This window comes from Cololabis saira, chromosome 17 (assembly GCF_033807715.1).
Source record: "Cololabis saira isolate AMF1-May2022 chromosome 17, fColSai1.1, whole genome shotgun sequence".
Lineage (NCBI taxonomy): Eukaryota > Metazoa > Chordata > Actinopteri > Beloniformes > Belonidae > Cololabis > Cololabis saira.
In genome coordinates, this window is record NC_084603.1 from 38,623,301 (window position 1) to 38,648,436 (window position 25,136).

Consider the following 25,136-nt stretch of genomic DNA (forward strand, 5'->3'; position numbering starts at 1 on the left):
ATGTATCTAAGGGCAGTTTTGGGCACACACTCCGTTCCATCTCGACCCAAATGGTGTCCTTATCCTGAGTTATCCATGCGACCATTGATCTGATCTGGGCTGCCCAGTAATATTTTTTCAGGTTAGGAAGATTTAGGCCTCCATCTTGTTTTGAGCATAACACTCACTCACTCACTCATCTTCTCCCGCTTTATCCGTTACCGGGTCGCGGGGGCAGCAGCCTCAGCAGGGATGCCCAGACTTCCCTCACCCCAGACACCTCCTCCCCCGAGGCGTTCCCAGGCCAGCCGAGAGACATAGTCTCTCCAGCGTGTCCTGGGTCTTCCCCGGGGTCTCCTCCCGGTGGGACATGCCTGGAACACCTCCCTAGGGAGGCGTCCAGGAGGCATCCGGTACAGATGCCCAAGCCACCTCAGCTGACTCCTCTCAATGTGGAGGAGTAGCGGCTCGACTCCGAGCTCCTCCCGGGTGACCGAACTCCTCACCCTATCTCTAAGGGAGCGTCCAGCCACCCTGCGGAGGAAACTCATCTCGGCCGCTTGTATCCGCGATCTTGTCCTTTCGGTCACTACCCAAAGTTCATGACCATAGGTGAGGGTAGGGGCGTAGATTGACCTGTAAATCGAGAGCTTCGCCTTTCGACTCAGCTCCCTCTTCACCACGACGGTCCAGTACATCGACCGCATTACTGCGGACGCTGCACCGATCCGCCTGTCAATCTCACGCTCCATTGTTCCCTCACTCGTGAACAAGATCCCGAGATACTTGAACTCCTCCACCTGAGGCAGGACTTCTCCACCCACCCGGAGAAGGCATGCCACCCTTTTCCGGTCGAGAACCATGGCCTCGGTCTTGGAGGTGCTGATTCTCATCCCTGCCGCGTCGCACTCGGCCGCAAACCGCCCCAGCACATGCTGGAGGTCCCGGTCTGATGAAGCCAACAGGACAACATCATCTGCAAAAAGCAGAGATGAAATCCTGAGGTTCCCAAACCGGATCCCCTCCGGCCCCTGGCTGCGCCTAGAAATCCTGTCCATAAAAATTATGAACAGGACCGGTGACAAAGGGCAGCCCTGCCGGAGTCCAACATGCACCGGGAACAAGTCTGACTTACTGCCGGCAATGCGAACCAGACTCCTGCTTCGATCATACAGAGACCGGACAGCCCTTAGTAGAGGGCCCCGGACTCCATACTCACTCAGCACCCCCCACAGAATGGCACGAGGGACACGGTCAAATGCCTTCTCCAGATCCACAAAACACATGTAGACTGGTTGGGCAAATTCCCATGAACCCTCGAGCACCCTGCGGAGGGTATAGAGCTGGTCCAGTGTTCCACGACCGGGACGAAAACCGCATTGTTCCTCCTGAATCCGAGGTTCGACTATCGGCCGTAATCTCCTCTCCAGTACCCTGGCGTAGACTTTCCCCGGAAGGCTGAGAAGTGTGATCCCCCTGTAGTTGGAACACACTCTCCGGTCCCCCTTTTTGAACAGAGGGACCACCACCCCGGTTTGCCACCCCAGCGGTACTGTCCCCTTCCTCCATGCAATGTCGCACAGGCGTGTCAGCCAAGACAGCCCTACGACATCCAGAGACTTGAGGTACTCAGGGCGAATCTCATCCACCCCCGGTGCCCGGCCACCGAGGAGCTTACGAACCACCTCGGTGACCTCGGCTTGGGTGATGGATGAGCACGCCTCCGAGCCCCAACCCTCTGCTTCCTCAGTGGAAGGCATGTCAGTCGGGTTAAGGAGATCCTCAAAGTATTCCTTCCACCGTCCGACAATGTCCCCAGTCGAGGTCAACAGCTCCCCACCAGCACCATAAATGGTGCCGGCAGAGTACTGCTTCCCCCTTCTGAGGCGCCGAACGGTCCTCCAGAATTTCCTCAAGGCCGACCGAAAGTCCTCCTCCATGGCCTCCCCGAACTCCTCCCAGACCCAAACTCCTTCTTCAGTCTGACGGCATCCTGTACTTCCGGTGTCCACCACCGGGTTCTAGGATTGCCGCCACGACAGGCACCGGAGACCTTGCGTCCGCAGCTTCGAGCCGCCGCGCTGACAATGGAGGCAGAGAACATGGTCCACTCGGACTCGATGTCCCCCGCCTCCCCCGGGATCCGAGAGAAGCTCTCCCGGAGGTGGGAGTTGAAGATGTCCCTGACAGAGGGCTCAGCCAGACGTTCCCAACAGACCCTCACAATCCGTTTGGGTCTGCCCGGTCTGTCCAGCCTCCTCCTCCGCCAGCGCATCCAACTCACCACCAGGTGGTGATCAGTTGACAGCTCAGCCCCTCTCTTCACCCGAGTGTCCAAGACATGCGGCCGAAGGTCAGATGAAACGACAACAAAGTCGATCATTGACCTCCGGCCTAGGGTGTCCTGGTGCCACGTGCACTGATGGACACCCTTATGCCTGAACATGGTGTTCGTGATGGACAAGCTGTGACTCGCACAGAAGTCCAACAACAAAACACCACTCGGGTTCAGATCGGGGAGGCCGTTCCTCCCAATCACGCCTCTCCAGGTATCACTGTCATTACCCACGTGAGCGTTGAAGTCCCCCAGTAGAACAATGGAGTCCCCAGTTGGAGCACTATCAAGTACCCCTCCCAGGGACTCCAAGAAGGCCGGGTACTCCCCACTGCTGTTCGGCCCGTAGGCACAAACAACAGTGAGAGACCTATCCCCGACCCGAAGGCGCAGGGAAGCGACCCTCTCGTTCACCGGGGTGAACTCCAACACATGGCGGCTGAGCTGGGGGGCTATAACCAAGCCCACACCAGCCCGCCGCCTCTCACCATGGGCAACTCCAGAGTAGTGGAGGGTCCAGCCCCTTTCAAGGAGCTGGGTTCCAGAGCCCAAGCTATGTGTGGAGGTGAGCCCGACTATCTCTAGCCGGTATCTCTCAACCTCACGCACAAGCTCCGGCTCCTTCCCCCCCAGCGAGGTGACATTCCATGTCCCCACTGTGAGGGTTGATGTCCAGGGATTGGGTCGTCGAGGCACCCCGCCACGACTGCTACCCAGCCCACAATGCACCGGCCTGCCATGGTCCTTCCTGCGGGTGGTGGGCCTACTGGAAGGCGGACCCGCGTCGCCGTTTCGGGCTGAGCCCGTCCGGGTCCCACGGGCAAAGACCCGGCCACCAGGCGCTCGCCTACGAGCCCCGACCCCAGGCCTGGCTCCAGGGCGGGGCCCCGGTGACGCCGATCCGGGCGACGTAACGGTCCTTGGTCTTTTCTTCTTCATGGTAGGCTTTGTGAACCGCTCTTAGTCTGGCCCGTCACCCAGGACCTGTTTGCCATGGGAGTCCCTACCAGGGGCGATTGAGCATAACAGTCTTTTAAATTTAATTCTGGGTCTTTTATTTTGCCAAATAAATTTAGATAGCCAGCTGTTAATTTTTTTAAATGTAGAAATGGGGACCTCTATGGGGAGGGACTGAAACATAAAGAGCAGCCTGGGTAGCACATTCATTCGTACAGTTTCCACTCTTCCTATTATGGACAGAGGGAGGATTTCCCATCGTGTAAGATCGTTTTTAATTTCACCCAACAATTTACCATAATTAGCCTTAAACAATTGCGATACATCAGAAGTTAAAATGATTCCTAGATATCTGAACCCTTGGTTAGACCATCGAAATTTAAAGCTTCCTGCCAAACTTGCTGGCCAATCCCCTACCAACATCATTGCCTCAGACTTAGATTGATTAATCTGATAACCGGACACTTCACCATATTCCTTTAAATTTTTTATCAATGCAGGGACAGAGGAGATTGGGTCACTGATGTATGCTAATAGGTCATCCGCGTAGAGCGAAATTTTGTGTTCTGTCTGACCTTCATCTTTTATGCCTTTTATAGTTTCATTTTGCCTAATTGATGCCGCTAGGGGTTCTATATTTATGGCAAAAAGCAGGGGACTGAGGCAGTCCCCCTGCCGGACCCCTCTCTCAAGGTTAAAAAAGTCTGAACAACAACCGTTCACTCTAACTCGCGACCTTGGGTTTGTATATATCACCCTTACCCATTCTACAAACTTCTGGTGGAATCCCATTGCGGCTAATGTTTTGTACAGAAATTGCCAGTTAACGGTGTCAAACGCTTTCTGTGCGTCAAAACTGATTAGCATAGAAGTTTGCATGTGCTTCTTAGCACATGTTATAATATTCAGTGTTCTCCTTATATTATTGGTTCCCTGTCTTTCAGGTATGAAGCCTGTCTGATCCACGTCAATCAATTTTGTTATAATCTTCTGCATCCTCTTTGCCAGAATACTGGTTAATAATTTTTGGTCATTACATATTAAACTAATGGGTCTATATCCTTCACAAAGTGTCGGGTCCTTACCATCTTTGTGGATCACTGAAATAATAGCTTCCGACCATGTATTTGGTGGATCGCCTTTGGAGAGAGAGTGGTTAAAAACTTTTGTTAGTACTGGCACTAAGTCATCTATGAAGCATTTATAAAATTCTCCAGGGAGTCCGTCGCTCCCTGGGGATTTGTTGTTTTTTAGTTTTTTGATGGCTTCCCGAATTTCCAATTCTGTTATATCTGATATCATGTGTGATGCTTCTTCTTCTGACAGTGAGGGTAAGTGTAAACTGGCCAGAAAAGATTCAGCATTGTCATCTTTTGTTTGTAATTTAGGCTCTGCATAGAGGTTTTTATAGAATGATGCAAAAGCATCTGTTATTTCTTTTGGATGAGATACTATTTTTTTCATTGAGGGGTGCATAATCTTGGATACCACACGGCTAGCCTGAGATTTCCGGAGTTGAAAAGCTAACAAGCGGCTAGCTCTGTTGCCCATTTCATAATAGCGTTGTTTAGAAAATCTTAAAGCCCCCTCCGCTTTATATGTGAGCAGTTTATCTAAGGCCTTCCTAGTTTCTTTAAGTTCTAATAGGATATTATGTGCCCCAGTGGTTTTATGTTCCAATTCCAGCCGCTTTATTTTGCTTTCTAACTTAAGTTGTTCTTCCAATCGCATTTTCTTTAGTCTTGATGCAATTTGAATCATTTTCCCCCTTATTACTGTTTTAGCTCCCCCCCACAGGATTGATGGTGTTACCTCTCCATTATCATTTATCTCAAAATATTCTTCTAGGTCACGTTTCAGCTCTTGTACTACGCCTGTATCAGTCAGTAACGAAACATTTAGTCTCCAATACCTAAAAAAGTTTTCTCTACCTAGATCCACACTTAAAACAACAGGTGCATGGTCGCTCAGTGTTATTGGTTCCATGTGGCAATCTGTTATTTTATATAAATGTTGTCGGGATACACAAAAGAAATCGATCCTGGAATAGCTGTTATGAACATTTGAAAAAAAACAGAAATCTCTCCCTTTTGGATTTTTAAATCTCCAAGGGTCAACGAGTCCTGATTCTGAAATTACATTGTTAAGTATCTTTGTTTTTTTAGTTTGGGGACCGCCCTCCGCAGGTATTCTATCTAATCTTCCATCTTGTATGGAATTAAAATCGCCCCCGACTATTAGCATGCCCTTTGCGTTGCTAGCAATAACGTTTGCTATTTCCCTGAAAAAATTTTGATCGCATTCGTTTGGAGCATACACGTTCAAAATGGATATCTCCATCTCCCCTATTGTACCTACTATCATGACAAACCTCCCCATTTTATCCTCAATAACTTTTTCTAAAGAAAAGGCCAGTGTCCTATTAATTAAGATAGCTACCCCCCTCTTTTTTCCTGATGAAGCACTATATACTTGATTTACCCACTCCCTCTTTAATTTTCTATGTTCTCCTTCTGATAGGTGAGTTTCCTGTAGTAAGGCAATTGAGCAATGCATTTTTTTTAGCTGGTTATGTATCTTTTTTCTTTTGATGGGATGATTCAATCCACGGACATTATAGGAGACAATGATCAAGTTATTCATTTACATATGAGAAAAAGTTAAGTTTGTCTCTCAGTTTTGTTCCCCCACAAATCTTCAGCTTCAACATAATGCACCTATTGAATGTCTGCAATACGGCATCTGACTGCACACTTAAAGTAATAAGAACAAACATCGAACATGATGTAAATAATGAACATACACACATAGAAAGGCAAAAATTGACTTCCAAACATCCAACTGGTTGAAAACACATAGCCTACTAACCAGTTTCCCTGAGGACAGAGAGTTGTGACTATAACCTCTCTGGGTAAACGCACGTAGTGCTGCTGCAACTATCTAACAGCCAAATTGGTGATTAGAGTTGCATATTTGCTATAGCAAAATAAAACAAAACAATAAAAGCCCTTTCTCAACCGAGGGGGGGAGAAAAAAAAAAAAACAAACCCTGTTACTTCTTAAAAATGTTTCTTCATTTTTTTTTTTTTTTTTTTTTTTTTTTTTTTTTTTTAATATTTAACAGTCTAGCCAAATGTATCTCTTAGATGCCTGGTCCATAGCCAGCGCAGTCTTATTTTTTTCTGAAACAGTTAACTTACATCCGAGTTTTTTATTTTTCACCCTGAACAAAAGTCCGCAGGTCCGCGTTTGTCATCCTTTGCGGCTCCTTTGATGATGCCGGCGCCTTAGATGAAGAGCCGCGCTGCAGCAGCTTCTCCTGAAGAAGCTCCCATTCATCCACCTTAACATGTATTCCCATCTCCTTGAGAACGGGGGCCGCGTCTGCGAGGGTGGAGAAGGTCCTGACGCCGGAGTCCAGATGTATTCTCAGCTGGGCAGGGAACGGGGATTGCGCTCTGACGTTTCTCTCCTTCAGTTGTTTGATCACCTCTCGCACCTGCTTGCGCTTCTTCTGCACGTCTGATGTGTAGTCCTGATCAAAGAAAATCTTCTGTCCCTGATGAGTCACCCCACGTTTTTTCCAGGCAAATTGAAGTATCTTGTCCTTAATCCTGTAGTCAGAGAATCTGACAATGATAGATCTCGGAGGAGCGGGGTCCTTTGGTTTCATGGTTAGTGCGCGGTGCGCTCTCTCCACACACAGGTCCGTCTCCTCCGGTAGTTCAAATGAGGTGCGCAAAAAGTCCGTAACGAACTTGGCCATATCATTCTTTTCCTCGCCCTCTTTCACACCGTATATGCGCAGGTTGTTCCTTCGTGCTCTTGACTCAAGATCATCGCATTTGGCAGACAGTTTAGCCTCTCTCTGAAGTAAATGGTGGATGGCCCTCTCATGACGCAGCGTTTTATCATCCACATCGCTCACCCTCTGTTCCACGTCGGTGACCCGCTGCTCCAACATAGTCGTGCGCTCCAGAACATCCCCCAGGGTGGATTCCACCCTGGATAAGCTTACTTTCGTGTCTTGGGAGGCCTCCGCATGCTCTCTTCGCAGGTCCCGTAGTTCTGCAAGCACCGCCGCCATGTTTTCCTCCGTACACGTTTCGGCGTCCGTCTTATCTCGTTTCCCGTCTTTTTGGGACAAGTTATTCTTCTTTTCGACATTCTTTCTTGAGGTGGACATCTTGGACTATTTTTGGTCGGAGATGCAAGTTTTAAATATTGATTTGGCTAGCCTTTAAGGGTTTTTCCCCCGCAGCGTGAGAATCAGGCAGCTTCTCCTACCATGACGTCACCGGAAGTCGAAACATTAGATTTAAGCAGGATCTGTAATCACTGCCTCTTAAAGGGCGAGGTGGGAGTTTATAGTTTATAGTTTTATTTGGATCCCCATTAGCTGCAGCAAAACTGCAGCTATTCTTCCTGAGGTCCGACACATAATATACAATACAAGACAAAAATGAAAAGCAAACCTAAAGAGGTAGTAGAAGAAAAAGAAAAGAAACATAGAAAAGAAAAAAAGTAAAAAAAAAAAAAAAAAAAAGGAAATTCTACTACAAAATATATTGTAGATTTCTGTCAAATAAGACCAGTGCTCCTTTTGACACTCACATTAAGGTTACAGTCATTCCGTTAAACATTTAGATATAATGCATTTACAATACAAAATCATATCAACAATGCGTTTAAGTTATAATCACTTATCGTAACTTGAACCCATGACCATTTTTAGTAAACCAATAACCATTTAATAATAATTAAATAAGTTTTATATGTATTTATTTAAGAGATGTTTCTTTACTAATAATTTTAATTCTTTTATGCTAGTAGTTTGCTCAAAGTGTTTGGGAAGTAAGTTCCATTCATACATAGCTCTGTACATCACCGTTCTCTCACTATAGTTGGTCTTTGTTTTTGGCAGTGAAAAATGACCTCTGGCAGCGTCTTGTGCTATAGCTGTGATTTTCTGAGCTGTAACATAGTTTTCTGTGTAGAACTTGCGGGGTTTTGGATATGGATACATTTCTTATAAATATGAATACGTTTGCACCTGTAGGAAGTGTTTCTCCAGATCCGATCTGAGGTCAGGTCGCTCCTCCGTGGCCTCAGTCAACATCTTGTTGATGTTTTTGTTGAATTCTTTCAACTCCTTAAGCTTAATATCTTTTTCTTCATGCGTCTCTGCTTTGGTGGACTTTGCTGAGCGGATCTCTTTGGTCAGAGTAGAGCACTAGCAAACAGCACGGCAAAACAAAGAGACAGTGGTCAAGCCATCTGGAACTTATACATAACATTTTCTTGAACGCAAGGTTGTGAGATGTTGTCAATATATTTACACGACTGCAAAGCAAACCTGTTTGGCGGCTCGGTTAATTTTCTCTTGCAGAGCGGCCAGCTCTTTGTTCAGTTTAACGATTTGAGTGTGTTTCATTTCTATCTCATCTTTCTTCTCTTCCTGTTGTTGCAGTAGGTCCTCCAAGGTGTCTTTCATTTCCTGGAAATGGAGAGCAGCACACGAGGACTCTCACAGATGCACAGAAGCACGGCATGGATGCAAAACACACACTTTCACAGGACGGCTTTCATATACAGTCCAGTGTATTTCTGTTTTACCCCTTGTGCTGTCTTCAGGTCAAGGAAGGAAGAAGGGAAGAAGGGAGGAAAGAAGGATGGAAGAAAAGAAGGAAGGAAGGAAAGAAGGAAGGAAGGAATGGATGAAAGAAGGAAGGAAGAAAGAAAAGAAGGAAGGAAGGGAGAAAAGAAGGAAGGAAGGAAGAAAAGAAGGAAGGAATGGATGAAAGAAGGAAGGAAGGGAGAAAAGAAGGAAGGAATGGATGAAAGAAGGAAGGAAGAAAGAAAAGAAGGAAGGAAGGGAGAAAAGAAGGAAGGAATGGATGAAAGAAGGAAGGAAGGGAGAAAAGAAGGAAGGAATGGATGAAAGAAGGAAGGAAGAAAGAAAAGAAGGAAGGAAGGGAGAAAAGAAGGAAGGAATGGATGAAAGAAGGAAGGAAGAAAGAAAAGAAGGAAGAAATGGGAGAAGGGAGGAAAGAAGGAAGGAAGGAAAGAAGGGAGGAAAGAAGGAAGGAAGGGAAAAAAGAAAGAAGGAAGGAAGTAAAGAAGGAAGGAAGGAAGGAAGGAAGGAAGGAAGGAAGGAAGGAAGGAAGGAAGGAAGGAAGGAAGGAAGGAAGGAAGGAAGGAAGGAAGGAAGGAAGGGAGGGAGGGAGGGAGGGAGGGAGGGAGGGAGGGAGGGAGGGAGGGAGGGAGGGAGGGAGGAAGGAAGGAAGGAAGGAAGGAAGGAAGGAAGGAAGGAAGGAAGGAAGGAAGGAAGGAAGGAAGGAAGGAAGGAAGGAAGGAAGGGAGGAAAGAAGGAAGGAAGGGAAAAAAGAAGGAAGGAAGGAAGTAAAGAAGGAAGGAAGGAAAGAAGGGAGGAAAGAAGGAAGGAAGGAAGGAAGGAAGGAAGGAAGGAAGGAAGGAAGGGAGGGAGGGAGGGAGGGAGGGAGGGAGGGAGGGAGGGAGGGAGGGAGGAAGGAAGGAAGGAAGGAAGGAAGGAAGGAAGGAAGGAAGGAAGGAAGGAAGGAAGGAAGGAAGGAAGGAAGGAAGGAAGGAAGGAAGGAGAGAGCAGGAGACCCTTTCTATGTTTCTTACATAGAAAGGGTTATATTCTTTCCCTGAAAAATCTTCCCCTCTCAAATATTTTTTCTCCTGCATGGCCCTAATACTCCGTAATAACCAATAACCTGCATTTTAATTTGCTAATTATTTTTGTCGGACAAGAAATCTTTAGGTTTTTTAAAATACCTGACAGGTTTCGGCAATTCCTTTGCCTTCATCAGAGTCAGTCTTTAAATTGTAAGACCATGGACAAAAGTAACTTTATGAAAGGAATAACCTGCATGTCCTCTTGGAGCTGCTGGACCTGCCGTCTCTTAAACGTGAGTGTCTCCTGGGTCGACATCAGCCCCTTCTCCAGCTCCAGCTTTGTCTTGTACTCTGGACCTTAACAACACAGTCAGTGTTAGTTTCTGTTTCATCATCAGCTGATGAGCCGTGATGAAGCTGCTCTGTTTCTGTCTGAGTTGAATTATCTTCATACATACTAGATTTGTCTACCCCGCTGAGGGATTCACGATACTCAGAGTTAGCCTTTTTATACACCTGGATGGTGTTCTGAAAAGCTCTGGTTTCCAACTCCATCCTACGAAGTTTAGCATCCAGATCATCTCCTTTCCGCTGAAGCTCCTCTTTCTCTAGAGCAGCCTAGTGACATGAACACAGCAGCAGTCGGGGTGTTAGTGTCCTGCAGGAACAGTGCAGACCTGTTCCAGTGTGTGTGGAGGAAGGCTCACCTTAGTGATGTAGTGGGCCTGCGCTTTCTCTTGATCCACGTCAGGAGCCACAGTCTGGGCCAAATCATCAAAACGTGTCTTCATAAAGTCGATCTTCTTCAAGGACTCGCCAAGTTCAGCACTAAGACAGAACCAACAGCTTTTCTTTGGAACGATACTTACCGTATTTTCCGCACTATAAGGCGCACCTAAAAGCCTTTCATTTTCTCAAAAACCGGCAGTGCGCCTTATATATGATCATTACGGTAATTTCTGTTACTGTAGTCAGGGGGATTGTAGCTACTGTAGTTGGTGTCGCCGAAGTAACAGCGCTAAAAACGTCAGGAATCGTCACAGACGTTTAAAACAACAGCGATGCTGACTCGCATAATGGTGACTTTGACGAGACGGAGCAAAGCTGGTTTTTATTTTGTTAATAAAGTTTGACATACGGTACTTTTCTTCTTGTTTTTTTTTTTTTTTGCATTTGCTGTAGGATTTTGTAGCATTTCCTGCAGCACAGCTCCATCAGCTAGATATGTAACTCAACCCCAGCCACTATAGTCGGTATTTTACCAGATATTTAGTGCGCCTTATAATGCAGTGCGCCTTATATATGGAGGGTGTTTTAAAAGGGGCCATTTATTGAAGGTGCGCCTTATAATACGATGCACCTTATAGTGCGGAAAATATGGTACATCTGTAGTCGTGCGGGGCTGCTGTGAAACAATGACACGACCCGTAACTGACAGCAAGGCTGCATGAAACCCCAGGGGAGCTTCTTACCTGAGTCTCTTCCTCTCCTTCTCACACATCTTAAGCTGCTTGCCGATCATATCCATGTAGGTCCTGATCTCATGATCCCTCTGCTTCATGGTTTTCTGCAGCTCTAATTTCCTCTTCTCCAACGACAGCATGCTGTCAGCCTTGTTGTACAGCAGGTCCCTCATACGCTTGACTTCTAACAGCACAATCTTGTGCTGCACCCTCTTGTCCTGATGAGAAAGAGATGACATGGTCTAATCCAGGGGTCGGCAGCCCGCGGCTCTAGAGCTGCATGAGGCTCTTTAGCGCCGCCCTAGTGGCTCCCTGGAGCTTTTTCAAAAATGTTTGACCTTTTTTTTCCTTTTTTTCCTCTTTTTTTTCTTTTTTTTTCTTTTCTTCTTTTTCCTTTTTTTCCTTTTTTCTATTTTTTTCTCTTTTTTCCTTTCTTTCTTTTCTTATTTTTCTTTTCTTTTTTTCTTTTCTTTTTTTCCTTTTTCTTTTTTCTTCTTTTTTTTCTCTTTTTTTCTTACTTTTTCCTTTCCTTTTTAATCTCGATATTTCGACTTTTTTCTCGACATTTCGACTTTTTCTGGAAATTTCGACTTTTTTCTCGACATTTCGACTTTTTTCTCGAAGTGCATAATTTAAAACAAAATCTTCCCCCAGTTATAACTAATATAGATACATGTAGCATGTATTGTCTTCATTCTAAGGCTTATACAAGACTTTTCATTTTTTGCGGCTCCAGACACATTTGTCTAATGTTACAGCGTGCACGCCGCTGTAACCGTAACTCCAGAAACAAATGTTGGAGCAAACCTTTTTCTTCCAGGATTAAATCCATTTCCATCCAATATGCAAACATGTCACATGCTAATTTCTACTAACTGGATCGGACACAAATGCATATGCAGAACATTTGTCTGATTGCAATTGGAGAACTGACACCAAACAATAACTTGGTGAAGCTGCACTTCTTCTTTGCTGCTGCTTTCATTCTCATACACATTTCATGTTGGTGCAAAAATGATTCATATACTGACATTGCAAAATAGGTGCGAGTCAGCATCCATTCATCAAGCTTGTGCACACGTGTAAACAACAGTTCCATGATGACTGAAGTTTATTACAGTCACCAGAGATAGAAGCAGAGCAACTGCATTAGTTCAGAGTTTTGGGTTTAAGATCAAGTGTCAGCTCAGGCTATTAGAATATCTGCATGATTTTGGTCCAGTGTTAGCGGCTGCTGTCGTTAGAGAAGATGGGAGAGATGGCAGTAAATCCTGAAGAGCATTCCTGAACATGGACTCTGGTGATAAACCTGAAGGGGAGGGGGGGGGGTTCTGACATACATGATCAGCTATGAGACCTGTCAAAGACCGGTATGTGCCTTTTCTGAACATGTCATAGGAATTTAACCCTAGCTGTCTTCAGGTCAAGGAAGGGAGGAAGGGAAGAAGGGAGGAAAGAAGGAAGGAAGGGAGAAAAGAAGGGAGAAAAGAAGGAAGGAAAGAAGGAAGGAAGGAAGGAAAGGAGGAAGGAAGGAAGAAAAGAAGGGAGAAAAGAAGGAAGGAAAGGAGGAAGGAAGGGAGAAAAGAAGGAAGGAAGGGAGAAAAGAAGGAAGGAAGGAAGAAAAGAAGGAAGGAAGGGAGAAAAGAAGGAAGGAAAGAAGGAAGGAAGGAAGAAAAGAAGGAAGGAAAGGAGGAAGGAAGGGAGAAAAGAAGGGAGGAAAGAAAGAAGGCAGGGAGAAAAGAAGGAAGGAAGGGAGAAAAGAAGGAAGGAAAGGAGGAAGGAAGGAAGAAAAGAAGGAAGGAAAGGAGGAAGGAAGGGAGAAAAGAAGGAAGGAAGAAAAGAAGGAAGGAAGGGAGAAAAGAAGGAAGGAAAGAAGGAAGGAAGGAAGAAAAGAAGGAAGGAAAGGAGGAAGGAAGGGAGAAAAGAAGGAAGGAAGGAAGAAAAGAAGGAAGGAAGGAAGAAAAGAAGGAAGGAAGGGAGAAAAGAAGGAAGGAAAGAAGGAAGGAAGGAAGAAAAGAAGGAAGGAAAGGAGGAAGGAAGGGAGAAAAGAAGGAAGGAAGGAAGAAAAGAAGGAAGGAAGGGAGAAAAGAAGGAAGGAAAGAAGGAAGGAAGGGAGAAAAGAAGGAAGGAAGGAAGAAAAGAAGGAAGGAAGGGAGAAAAGAAGGAAGGAAAGGAGAAAAGAAGGAAGGAAAGAAGGAAGGAAAGGAGGAAGGAAGGGAGAAAAGAAGGAAGGAAAGGAGGAAGGAAGGGAGAAAAGAAGGAAGGAAGGGAGAAAAGAAGGAAGGAAGGGAGAAAAGAAGGAAGGAAAGGAGGAAGGAAGGGAGAAAAGAAGGAAGGAAGGGAGAAAAGAAGGAAGGAAGGAAGAAAAGAAGGAAGGAAGGAAGAAAAGAAGGAAGGAAGGAAGAAAAGAAGGAAGGAAAGGAGGAAGGAAGGGAGAAAAGAAGGGAGAAAAGAAGGAAGGAAGGGAGAAAAGAAGGAAGGAAAGAAGGAAGGAAGGAAGAAAAGAAGGAAGGAAAGGAGGAAGGAAGGGAGAAAAGAAGGAAGGAAAGGAGGAAGGAAGGGAGAAAAGAAGGGAGAAAAGAAGGAAGGGAGAAAAGAAGGAAGGAAGGAAGAAAAGAAGGAAGGAAAGGAGGAAGGAAGAGAAAAGAAGGGAGAAAAGAAGGAAGGAAGGGAGAAAAGAAGGGAGGAAGGGAGAAAGAAGGAAGGAAGGAAGAAAAGAAGGAAGGAAGGGAGAAAAGAAGGAAGGAAAGAAGGAAGGAAGGAAGAAAAGAAGGAAGGAAAGGAGGAAGGAAGGGAGAAAAGAAGGAAGGAAGGAAGAAAAGAAGGAAGGAAGGAAGAAAGAAGGGAGAAAAGAAGGAAGGAAAGAAGGAAGGAAAGGAGGAAGGAAGGGAGAAAGAAGGAAGGAAGGAAGAAAAGAAGGAAGGAAGGGAAGAAAGAAGGAAGGAAGGAAGAAAAGAAGGAAGGAAGGGGAAGGAAGGATGAAAGAAGGGTGGAAGGGAGAAAAGAAGGAAGGAAAGGAGGAAGGAAGGGAGGAAAGAAGGAAGGAAGGAAGAAAAGAAGAAGGAAGAAGAAAAGAAGGAAGGAAGGAAGAAAGAAGGGAGGAAGGGAGAAAAGAAGGAAGGAAAGAAGGAAGGAAAGAGGAAGGAAGGGAGAAAGAGGGAGGAAAGAAGGAAGGAAGGGAGAAAAGAAGGAAGGAAGGGAGAAAAGAAGGAAGGAAAGAAGGAAGGAAGGGAGAAGAAGGAAGGAAGGGAGAAATGAAGGGATGAAAGAAGGAAGGGAGAAAAGAAGGAAGGAAGGGAGAAAAGAAGGAAGGAAGGAAGAAAGAAGGAAGGAAGGAAGAAAGAAGGAAGGAAGGAAGAAAGAAGGAAGGAAAGGAGAAAAGAAGGAAGGAAAGAAGGAAGGAAGGAAGAAAAGAAGGAAGGAAGGAAGAAAGAAGGAAGGAAGGAAGAAAAGAAGGAAGGAAGGAAGAAAAGAAGGAAGGAAGGGAGAAAGAAGGAAGGAAAGAAGGAAGGAAGGAAGAAAAGAAGGAAGGAAGGAGGAAGGAAGGGAGAAAAGAAGGAAGGAAGGAAGAAAGAAGGATGGAAGGAAGAAAGAAGGGAGAAGAAGGAAGGAAAGAAGGAAGGAAAGGAGGAAGGAAGGGAGAAAAGAAGGAAGAAGGAAGAAAAGAAGGAAGGAAGGAAGAAAAGAAGGAAGGAAGGAAGAAAAGAAGGAAGGAAAGGAGGAAGGAAGGAAGAAAAGAAGGGGAGGAAGGGAGAAAAGAAGGATGGAAAGGAGGATGGAAGGGTGTAAAGAAGGAAGGAAGGAGAAAAGAAGGAAGGAAGGAAGAAAAGAAGGAAGGAAGGAAGAAAAGAAGGGAGAAAAGAAGGAAGGAAGGGAGAAAAGAAGGGAGGAAGGGAGAAAAGAAGGAAGGAAAGAAGGAAGGAAAGGAGGAAGGAAGGGAGAAAAGAAGGGAGAAAAGAAGGAAGGAAGGGAGAAAAGAAGGAAGGAAGGGAGAAAGAAGGAAGGAAAGAAGGAAGGAAGGGAGAAAAGAAGGAAGGAAGGGAGAAAGAAGGGAGGAAAGAAAGAAGGAAGGGAGAAAGAAGGAAGGAAGGGAGAAAAGACGGAAGGAAGAAGAAAAGAAGGAAGGAAGGAAGAAAAGAAGGAAGGAAGGAAGAAAAGAAGGAAGGAAAGGAGAAAGAAGGGAGAAAAGAAGGAAGGAAGGAAAAAAAGAAGGAAAGAAGGAAGGAAGGAAGGAAAGAAGAAGGGAAGAAAGGAAGGAAGGAAAGGAAGGAAGAAGGAAGGAAGGAAGGAAGGAAGGAAGGAAGGAAGGAAGGAAGGAAGGAAGGAAGGAAAGAAAGAAAGAAAGAAAGAAAGAAAGAAAGAAGAAAGAAAGAAAGAAAGAAAGAAGGGAGGATAAAAGGAAGGAAGGAAGGAAGGAAGGAAGGAAGGAAGGAAGGAAGGAAGGAAGGAAGGAAGGAAGGAAGGAAGGAAGGAAGGAAGGAAGGAAGGAAGGAAAGTAGAAAACAAGGAAAGAATGTACGAGGGGAGAAAAGAGACCCGGTGACAGTACCAGGGTTAAGAAAGGAGGAACTCAACTCAGGTTGTAGGAGCATGAGAACTCCACAGGGTTCAGTAGAGTTGAATTGTGACTTTCAGAGTAAGTTTTCAGACTAGTAACCAGGTGCATGCAGTGAAATGTGACTCCATGACATCACTACTCACCTGTTTTCCTCAGCTTCAGTTTCTTCAGCTCCTTTTCACTAGTATTGATGTAAACCGTGAGCCCCTCCACCTTATCCTTCAGATCATTCTTCTGAGCCTCTATCTTCTCCTTCATCTTACTCATTTGGTGAGCATCCTCCTGTAATAATACAGTTACATGAGAGGAAACTATTGCACTGTTAGAATGAGGGGAAAGACATGCTGAATAGTGAAACCAGGTTTCAAACTGACCTCACACGTCTTGAGCCTACTGGTAAGCACCCTGGCTTTCTTTTTCTTCTCCTCTAGGTCTTGTCTCAGCTCGGTAATCTTTGTGACCCACATCTGTCTTTCCGGTGAGGAAGAGTCATCCTCCAGCCGTGCCAGTTTTCCATTCAGCTCATGTATCTCATTATCCTACGCACAGGAAAGTGAAAGGAGAATCCAAATATACATGTTGGTACTGAAGAAACAGGCACCACTGCAGAGAAACACGTCCACGTCTGATCCTGGTAAACATGCCTGTCTGTAAATGGTCGTCTCCTGTTTTGCCAACTCCTTCTCCAGTTTTCTGCATTTGCTCTGCAGGCCGGTAATGTTAGTTTTGCTGCTCGAAATATTTGACATGGCAATCTTCTCCTTAGACTTCAGTTCCTGGAATCGTGCTTTCTCAAGACGTAGCTCCTCCATGCGGTCGCGGAACTGAGTCTCCAGCTCCTGCAGAAAAGCATTAGGACAGATGATTTGAAGCTCAATGGTTTGGGATTTCAGAGCACTGGAGACAGGAATTACCCAGAGGTGGTAGTAACGAGTTACATTTACTCTGTTACATTTACTTGAGTACATTTTTGGGAAATGTTGTACTTTTAGGAGTAGTTTTGAATCACTATACTTTGTACTTTTACTTGAGTAGATTTGTGAAGAAGAAACTGTTCCTCTTACTCCGCTACATTAGGCTACGTTGAGCTGTTACTTTTCTTTTATCCCTTTTATCCGCGTACCCAGTGATTTCATGACATCACTGGGTGATTCTTTGGGGAAAATGTTTGTTTTTTGCATGTTTTGTCACATTTACACAGACTCAAACACACACAGAGTTTCTATGAGTTCATGTTGTTCTAGTTCTGGTTAAAAAAGAAAAGTACAAAGGCTGGAATTGTTTCTAGTTCTGGTTAAAAAAGAAAAGTACAAAGGCTGGAAATTTTGTGCTACTTGTGCTTAATTTATTTTTTTATTCTGTTATTATTTTATTTATTTTATATTTATTAAAGTACTTGAATTTACTTTAAGATTATTTTAATTTAAGCTATTTTTTATTCTTTATTAATTTATTTTATTCTTTTATTGATTTAATTTGCCTGAAGATGATTATTTTGTACTTTTGTCTGTTTGAATGGTTGTGTTAATAAATAAATCAGACGTTACCTCAACAGTTTTTTCACCAAGTACTTTTTTACTTTTACTCAAGTAATTATTTGGATGACTACTTTTTACTTCTACTTGAGTCATATTATTCTGAAGTAATGGTACTTTTACTTGAGTACAATTTTTGGCTCCTCTACCCAGCCCTAAGTGATGATAAAAACTCCTTCAGCTTTCAGCTCTTAATGTGCAGTTGTGGATCTTCACCTTGATGGACTGCTCCTCTTCCTTGAGCATGAGCTCCATCTGCGCTGACCGCTCCTCCTCCGTGAGGGCGGTCTGAGTCACCACTCTCAGCTTCTCCTCCAGTGCAGCGTTGTAGCTCTTGGCCTCCTTTAATCTGCAGATAAAAGATGTGCGCTAAAGCCTACAGCAATAACGTATACTCAAAGATGTGCCCATACTTTACTGACTTTTTGTCGTTATCCACGATGTTGTCCTTCATCTTGGACTTTTGGGCCGTTAGAGACTTCACGTTGGAGTTGGTTCTGTTCAGCGTGTATTTGCAACTGTCCAGCTGCGTGGCAGACAAGGTCCAATCTTTTACCACATAAAGCAGGTTTGTGCCAACTAGGAATGGGCGATATTTTACCGTTCACGATGCACCGTCAAAAAAATTCCCCACGGTAAGAATTTGTCATTGCGCGGTAAAAAGGATAAATTCCCGTTGATGACGTTTTTGTGTAACAAACATGGCGAAAGGCGGATCTGAGAACGAGGAGCTCGTTGTTAAACGAGGCTCCAGCTCTGGAACTGGTTTAAAAAGAGTTTAAAAAGAGTGACGAGGAGCAAACATCACCTATTATATGCAGAGTCTGCAATAAAACAGTGAGTGCAAAGGATGGCAATACTATTTCTTTATTTATCAGGTTGTATTTTTTTCTACTTTGTGATTTTATAAGCTAAGAAAACTTGAAGGACAATGGGACTTTAGCTGTTTGCTCGGTTATCCCACTGTTTAAGCCTTACAGTTTGAATAAATGTTGAATCTGTTCTTACATTTCAAACTTGTTTCATTTGAGTCATTACAGTTTTGCAGTACAGGTGTAACTAATTTAATTGTTTTTTATTAATTCAATGTAATTTGTGTAGTTTAGTAGCATTTAGTATTCTTTTAGAGCAGTGATTTGGGGGCTCTAAAGACTAAATTTTGTGATAGATTTATAGTTAAAAAGGTGGAGTTGAATTGGAATTTTTTTTATCGTCATTTTTATCGTTATCGGGATAAATGCCAGAAATGATCGTGATACATTTTTTAGTCCGTACCGCCCATCCCTAGTGCCAACGTTCCCCGAGGAGATATTCAGTAGACTTGGAGAAGCTGACCTCATCCTGCAGCCTCATGCAGTTGTCGTCCCTGTCCTTCAGATCCTGCTGCAGTTTGGCCAGCTGTTTCTTTGCTCTCGTCACCACCCTCTCACATTCCTTGTTGTTTTTAATCTGAGCATCCATCAGCTGCTTCATCTCCAGAATGGTGGAGTTCCTCTCTGCGATGTCCCGATTACCTTGTTCAAGTTGCTGGAATGATAAAGAAACTAGAGCGTTGTTACTCAAGTGTGCGTACGTTTTATTGTGCATTTAACTGCTGTTGTCCAGGTGTGAGGGTGAGGTTTCTCAGCTGGAGGCGGGAGACTGGATGCAGGGCGTGTTACCAGGGAACCCTGCTGCATCTCAGCGTCTTGCTGCTTCATCTGCTTGACGGTGTTTTCCAGCTGGTCGGTGAGCTGCTGCGTCTCCAGGTGAGCCTGCTGCAGATTCTCAGCTGTCTTATCCAGAGCCACCTGTGTGGACAGCCCAGCGTTTCATGAAGAAGGTGGATGTATGGAATAAATTAGATAGGGATTTTAAATTATGTAGAACTTTAACCTTATTTTTTTTAAAGATTTTTTTTGGGCTCTAGTGGCCCTTTATTGAGATGCAGACTGGAAAGGGGTAGAGAGAGAGAGAACGGGGAAGACATGCAGCAAAGGTGCGCGGGCTGGATTCGAACCCGTGACCGCTGCAGGAGGAGGACTGTAGCCTCAGTATATGAGCCACTGCTTAACTCACTGCGCCACCGAGCGGCCCAACCTTAACCTTATTTAAAAAAACACTGAAAAGAAGGATGATTTCTTTATAACAAATTAATGAGTGGTGATGCTTGCTATGTTGAGTTGGGTATTTATTTAATTAGTGATTTGATTTGATTTTTTAAGGATGAAGGAAACATGTAGACTGCACCTTTATTTAAAATTTTTTGTATTTCTTGAGGAAATTTTGTTATCCCCATGGAGGCAATTTGTTTTACTGTCAGTCTTTTCTCTTACTTCTTGCTTTCATTTCATTACTTTAATTAATCTTTTTGAGGGTAGGCAAATAATAAGCTTTGCTTCAGCCTACACCTTTTTCGGTCTAGATGGTATTTGTATATTGGAAATTTTTTGTAATGTTTTCTTTGAACAGTATATTAGTTTTCTTGTTGTCATTTTTATTCTTTTTTTTTAGTGATGTCATGACCGAAATAAACTAAACTAAACTATAAAAAAAAAAAAACTAAGAACATCAGACTAAGAGCTGTCTTCTGGAGCGGGGATGTGCATTGAAACTTGAAAAGTTCAGATTGTTGCTAGGTTTTGGTCTTGCACAGGAAATAACTACCAGCTCACTTTACTTAATTAGTAATTAGTAAAAAATAAAATAGAATTTCATTCTTCTTTGTACTTGATCTCCTGCAACAGATAAAAGTACTTGGGCTTTTGACAGTGGTGTGTATTAAACAAGTTCTCACAAATGAAATACTATTTTCCATTCTTTTACATTAGAGAGCAAGTTTCAAGTTTTTAAAGTTAAACCTGTCTCATACATTGAAGGTTGAAATTTAAATTATGTGTCTATGTAATATCGAGATTAATGTTGAAGTACAATCTCAAGAAAAAAGTTGAAATGTTGAGAAAAAAGTCCAAATTTCGAGAAAAAAGTCGAAATGTCGAGATCAATGTTGAAGTACAATCTCAAGAAAAAAGTCGAGAAAAAAGTCCAAATCTCGAGAAAAAAGTCGAAATGTCAAGAAAAAACTCAAAATGTTGAGAAAATTGTCAAAATTTCAAGAAAAAAGTAGAAATATCGAAATTAAAAAAGGAAAAAGAAAAAAAGAGAAAAAAAGGAGAAAAAAGAGAAAAAAAGAGAAAAAAGGAAAAAAGAAAAAGAGAAGAAAGAAAAAAAAAAGGTCAAACATTTTTGAAAAAGCTCCAGGGAGCCACTAGGGCGGCGCTAAAGAGCCGCATGCGGCTCTAGAGCCACGGATTGCCGAGCCCTGATTTAACCAGCCCCCCAGCCTCGCGCTCAGAAGCCACGCCGATTTTTCCCAGTGGCCAGCCGCGGTACTGCAACAAAAAATCCCACGGGGGCCCAGAAAGCTTTTTTCCCATAGACCGCAATAGTAAAAGAGAAGCCTCTAAAACTGTTCACAGGACACCTCCAGCTGTAATCACCGGCAATTACTAATCTTTGTATTCTATATTCTTAAGTCATGGACATTATATCTGTCAAAAATGTTTTATAACGGCCAGAAAAGTCAAAGAAAAGTCTCTTTCTGGGCGTGACGTCACGGCCGACGTCACAGCCGTGTCCGTGCATTCCACGGATGTTTTATATTAATATATATTATGTAATTATATTATATTAATACATTCATAATATATGTAATACTATACATGTAATAATATACATTAATTCATATATTATATTAATACATATTATATTAATATTTGCGTCATTACCCCGGGGCATGATGGGAGGCCCCAGAGCATCATGGGAGGTGACTCAACTGCGCATGCTCTATGGGCCGTTAACGCGGAAGTAAACCCGGAAGTCAGAAATTTTTTCGCCGTATGCGCTGGCTGAGCAGAATGCATTGAAATGAATGGGCGGCCATTTTCGATGTTCCATCCAGTTCTATAATACATCCATGGATTTAACCCGTAGCTGTTGTTATTACATGCTAGCCTGTTAATTGTAGTCCAGTACACAGGTACACTCCCGTGCCAGTTACAGAAAGACTGAGCGGTTGTTATGTACATGTACCACCAAGTACACAAGTCCAACCTGGATGTACTTGGAACGGAGAAACGGCTCCCGTTACACCCCAGGCCTCAATAATGAGCAGTAGCGTACAGTATTCATGTGTTTCTGTGCTCTGAAAGACGGATTCTGGGGGCGTCAACTTTGATCCAAGTAGGAAGGAAAAAGCTGACACTTTTGAACGCATACTTTCAAAATTATATTGTTCTTTCAAATCTTCCAACAGGTTTCTATGAGGCTAACTGACATGACTTTGTCAGAGAGACATCTGTGAATGTGTTTTAAGGCTTTGTTGCACGAAAGCATGGAAAAATCTGAATAAATTATTATTATTAGGCTACATTTATACAGCTGAAAACAATCCTGCCAAACAAAATAAAATCTCTTTCATTATTTCTTTTACAAATAAAACAAAATAGGAAATCCTAAGCATCATAATAAACCCAAAACTAGAAACATTTCTTAACTTTGTTGTTCCACATGTTCCACCTAAACTGTGTGGCTGGAATATTTGTACATTACCTGCGCCGACATAGTCTCTGTCAATTCTTTGTCAAGTGCTCTGCGTTTTTCGTTGGCCTCCATCTTCAACTTGTCTACAGTCAGCGTGAGTGACTGCAGAAGGACAGAGTAAAGACAGAGTAAAGAGTTAACTGACAATCAATCAGGTTTGGGTTGTTCACTTGTAGACTATTGTTGCTTGGAGCTTTAACCCTTGTGCTGTCTTCAGGTCAAGGAAGGAGGAAGAGAAGAAGGGAGGAAAGAAGGAAGGAAGGAAGGAAGGAAGGAAGGAAGGAAGGAAGGAAGGAAGGAAGGAAGGAAGGAAGGAAGGAAGGAAGGAAGGAAGGAAGGAAGGAAGGAAGGAAGGAAGGAAGGAAGGAAAGAAGGGAAGGAAGAAGGAAGGAAGGAAGGAAGGAAGGAAGGAAGGAAGGAAGGAAGGAAGGAAGGAAGGAAGGAAGGAAGGGAGGAAGGAAGGAAGGAAGGAAGGAAGGAAGGAAGGAAGGAAGGAAGGAAGGAAGGACGGAAGGAAGGAAGGAAGGAAGGAAGGGAGGAAAGAAGGAAGGAAGGGAAAAAAGAAGAAAGGAAGGAAAGAAGGGAGGAAGGGAGAAAAGAAGGAAGGAAGGAAGGAAGGAAGGAAGGAAGGAAGGAAGGAAGGAAGGAAGGAAGGAAGGAAGGAAGGAAGGGAGGGAGGGAGGGAGGAAGGAAGGAAGGAAGGAAGGAAGGAAGGAAGGAAGGAAGGAAGGACGGAAGGAAGGAAGGAAGGAAGGAAGGAAGGAAGGAAGGGAGGAAAGAAGGAAGGAAGGGAAAAAAGAAGAAAGGAAGGAAAGAAGGGAGGAAGGGAGAAAAGAAGGAAGGAAGGAAGGAAGGAAGGAAGGAAGGAAGGAAGGAAGGAAGGAAGGAAGGAAGGAAGGAAGGAAGGAAGGAAGGAAGGGAGGAAGGGAGAAAAGAAGGAAGGAAGGGAGGAAAGAAGGAAGGGAGGAAAGAAGGGAGGAAAGAAGGAAGGGAGGAAAGAAGGAAGGGAGGAAAGAAGGGAGAAAAGAAGGAAGGAAGGAAAGGGGAAAACAAGGAAAGAATGTAGGAGGGGAGAAAGGGGAAGGGAGAAGGAAGGAGAGAGCAGGAGGAAAGAAGGACAGGAGAATGAGGTCATTTTGACCCACAGACAGTACCAGGGTTAAGCTGCTGCAACAAGAGACCCAGATTATTGTCATTTTACTGGTCTTTTTCTTCTTTACCTTGATTTTCTTCTCATCTTGCTGAGAGTATTTGATAATGGTCATCGTGTCCTCATCTTTCTGTGCCGACTCCTCCAAGAAGAGCTCCATGTTCTGCTGGTTCCAGTTCATCTGGTTCCTGAACTTCTCCAGCTTTTCTTTCGCCTGGCTCAGGTTTTTCTAAACATATGGATCAAGGGTAAAGAAGCATGAGAAGCAGATTTTTCCCCAAAAACTTGCAATAATTTTTTTGAAAAGTGTACATATAAAGGTTTAGACCTCAATCGTGTATTTTCTTTCTTCCGAAGATTCAATCTCATTTTCAAACTTGGCAATCTGCTGATTCAAGCGACTCAACTCTCTCTCTGCGAGGGCAGTCCGGTGTTTCTCCAACTCTATCTCTCTTTGCTTTGCCTTCGACAGAGCCTGCAGAAAGAACATGGAAAAGACAAAGAAACACCCACTCATGCAGTCTAAGATCTTGTTATACGAAGAGAACCACGCCAGCCTGGTACCAGGGGCGAAAATCCCGGGGGGGACAGGGGGGACAAGTCCCCCCCATTAGTAAAGCTGTCCCCCCCTAGAATAATTTGAGAGAGAATTAATAATTTTGGAAAAATGCAGTAGTATTTAGTAGTGATGCACCAAAATGAAAATTTGTGGCCGAAACCGAAATCGAAAATAATAATAAACAGTAAAATCTCATTACACTTAAAATAAGACTCATCACCAGAAAAATAACTTATTTGACAATTTTCACCTGTTTCAAGTAAATTTTCAATTGAAATAAGTAGAAAAATCTGCCAGTGATACAAGATTTATCTTCTAAGCAAAACAATCTTGTTCCACTTGCAGATGTTTCTACTTATTTTAAGTGAAAATCTACTTGAAACAGGTGAAAATTGTTGTTCTTTCCAGTGATGAGTCTTGTTTTGAGTATAATGAGATTTTTTTTAACTAAAAATTAGACATTTTAACTAGAAATAAGACAAATATTCTTGTTAAGATTGTGGGTTTTTGTATCAGTGTATTATGTCAGATGTGTGTATTATTGCACCTTCCACCTAATACCATTGTTTTGTATTGCTCTAAGAAAGGTCTTCTGCCTGTTTGCGAGATAGAGTTGAAAATGTCAAAATGCTGTATTAAAGGAAGGCTAAAACTTTTATTCCTTGTCCCCCCCCTGGATTTATTCTCTAAAATTTTACTGTTTATTGTCCCCCCCAACTATGAAACGGGATTTTCGCCCCTGCCTGGTACACATCTACTAAACTAAATGTTCTGAAAGACTTACCTCAAGATTTTCCACTTCTTGTTGGGCATTTTTGAGAAGACTAGCCACAACTTCCTTTTTATTTTTGTTTCCTCCAATTGTGTTGTCCAGTTGCACCAGCTCTGCCTCTTTTTGGCGAATCTGTTGTTGACAAAATGATCATTATATCGGTCATTCAAAATAAATATAGGATATATGGCCTGCAGATTCTGAGATCATGTGGCTGCTACGTTGTGGAAAGAAATCATCAGCACTTGTTGGATGAACATTGAAATCACAATCATTTGAACAATTATAAACTGACTTTAGCAGTATGTTACGTTTATGTCATTTAACATAAAATCACATTTTTGAGAAATGTTCATTTCCACCTTCCATCTGATGAGTATCATCTCCAGAACAAGGAAAAGGGATATCCAGATGTCTTGATTCAAGCCTTTAAAGGTTATTACTGCACCATGATGTAGGTAGAGTTGCTTGTAATTGTTCTAACAGTCATAGCCTGGTCAGTGCGGTGGCTGATGTCACATACATTGTACATTTCACAGACAGGTCACAAACATCATCTAAATTAGTCTTATTTAAAAAAACATTAACAGCTTCTCATCCACCAT

General features: G+C 43.5%; 1 protein-coding gene across 1 annotated transcript in view; it reads right to left on the reverse strand.

Moving 5' to 3' along the window:
* Nucleotides 1-25,136, reverse strand: part of ccdc39 (coiled-coil domain containing 39) — a 30,391-nt gene that overhangs the window by 3,491 nt on the left and 1,764 nt on the right. The window contains 17 exon segments of the mRNA XM_061745174.1: nucleotides 8,325-8,504; nucleotides 8,628-8,768; nucleotides 10,164-10,270; nucleotides 10,372-10,531; nucleotides 10,621-10,741; nucleotides 11,386-11,586; nucleotides 16,071-16,216; nucleotides 16,309-16,473; nucleotides 16,579-16,773; nucleotides 17,686-17,818; nucleotides 17,892-17,995; nucleotides 18,805-18,996; nucleotides 19,131-19,259; nucleotides 22,060-22,152; nucleotides 23,271-23,429; nucleotides 23,529-23,675; nucleotides 24,544-24,663. Of these exon segments, the coding sequence (XP_061601158.1) occupies nucleotides 8,325-8,504; nucleotides 8,628-8,768; nucleotides 10,164-10,270; nucleotides 10,372-10,531; nucleotides 10,621-10,741; nucleotides 11,386-11,586; nucleotides 16,071-16,216; nucleotides 16,309-16,473; nucleotides 16,579-16,773; nucleotides 17,686-17,818; nucleotides 17,892-17,995; nucleotides 18,805-18,996; nucleotides 19,131-19,259; nucleotides 22,060-22,152; nucleotides 23,271-23,429; nucleotides 23,529-23,675; nucleotides 24,544-24,663 (2,493 nt within the window).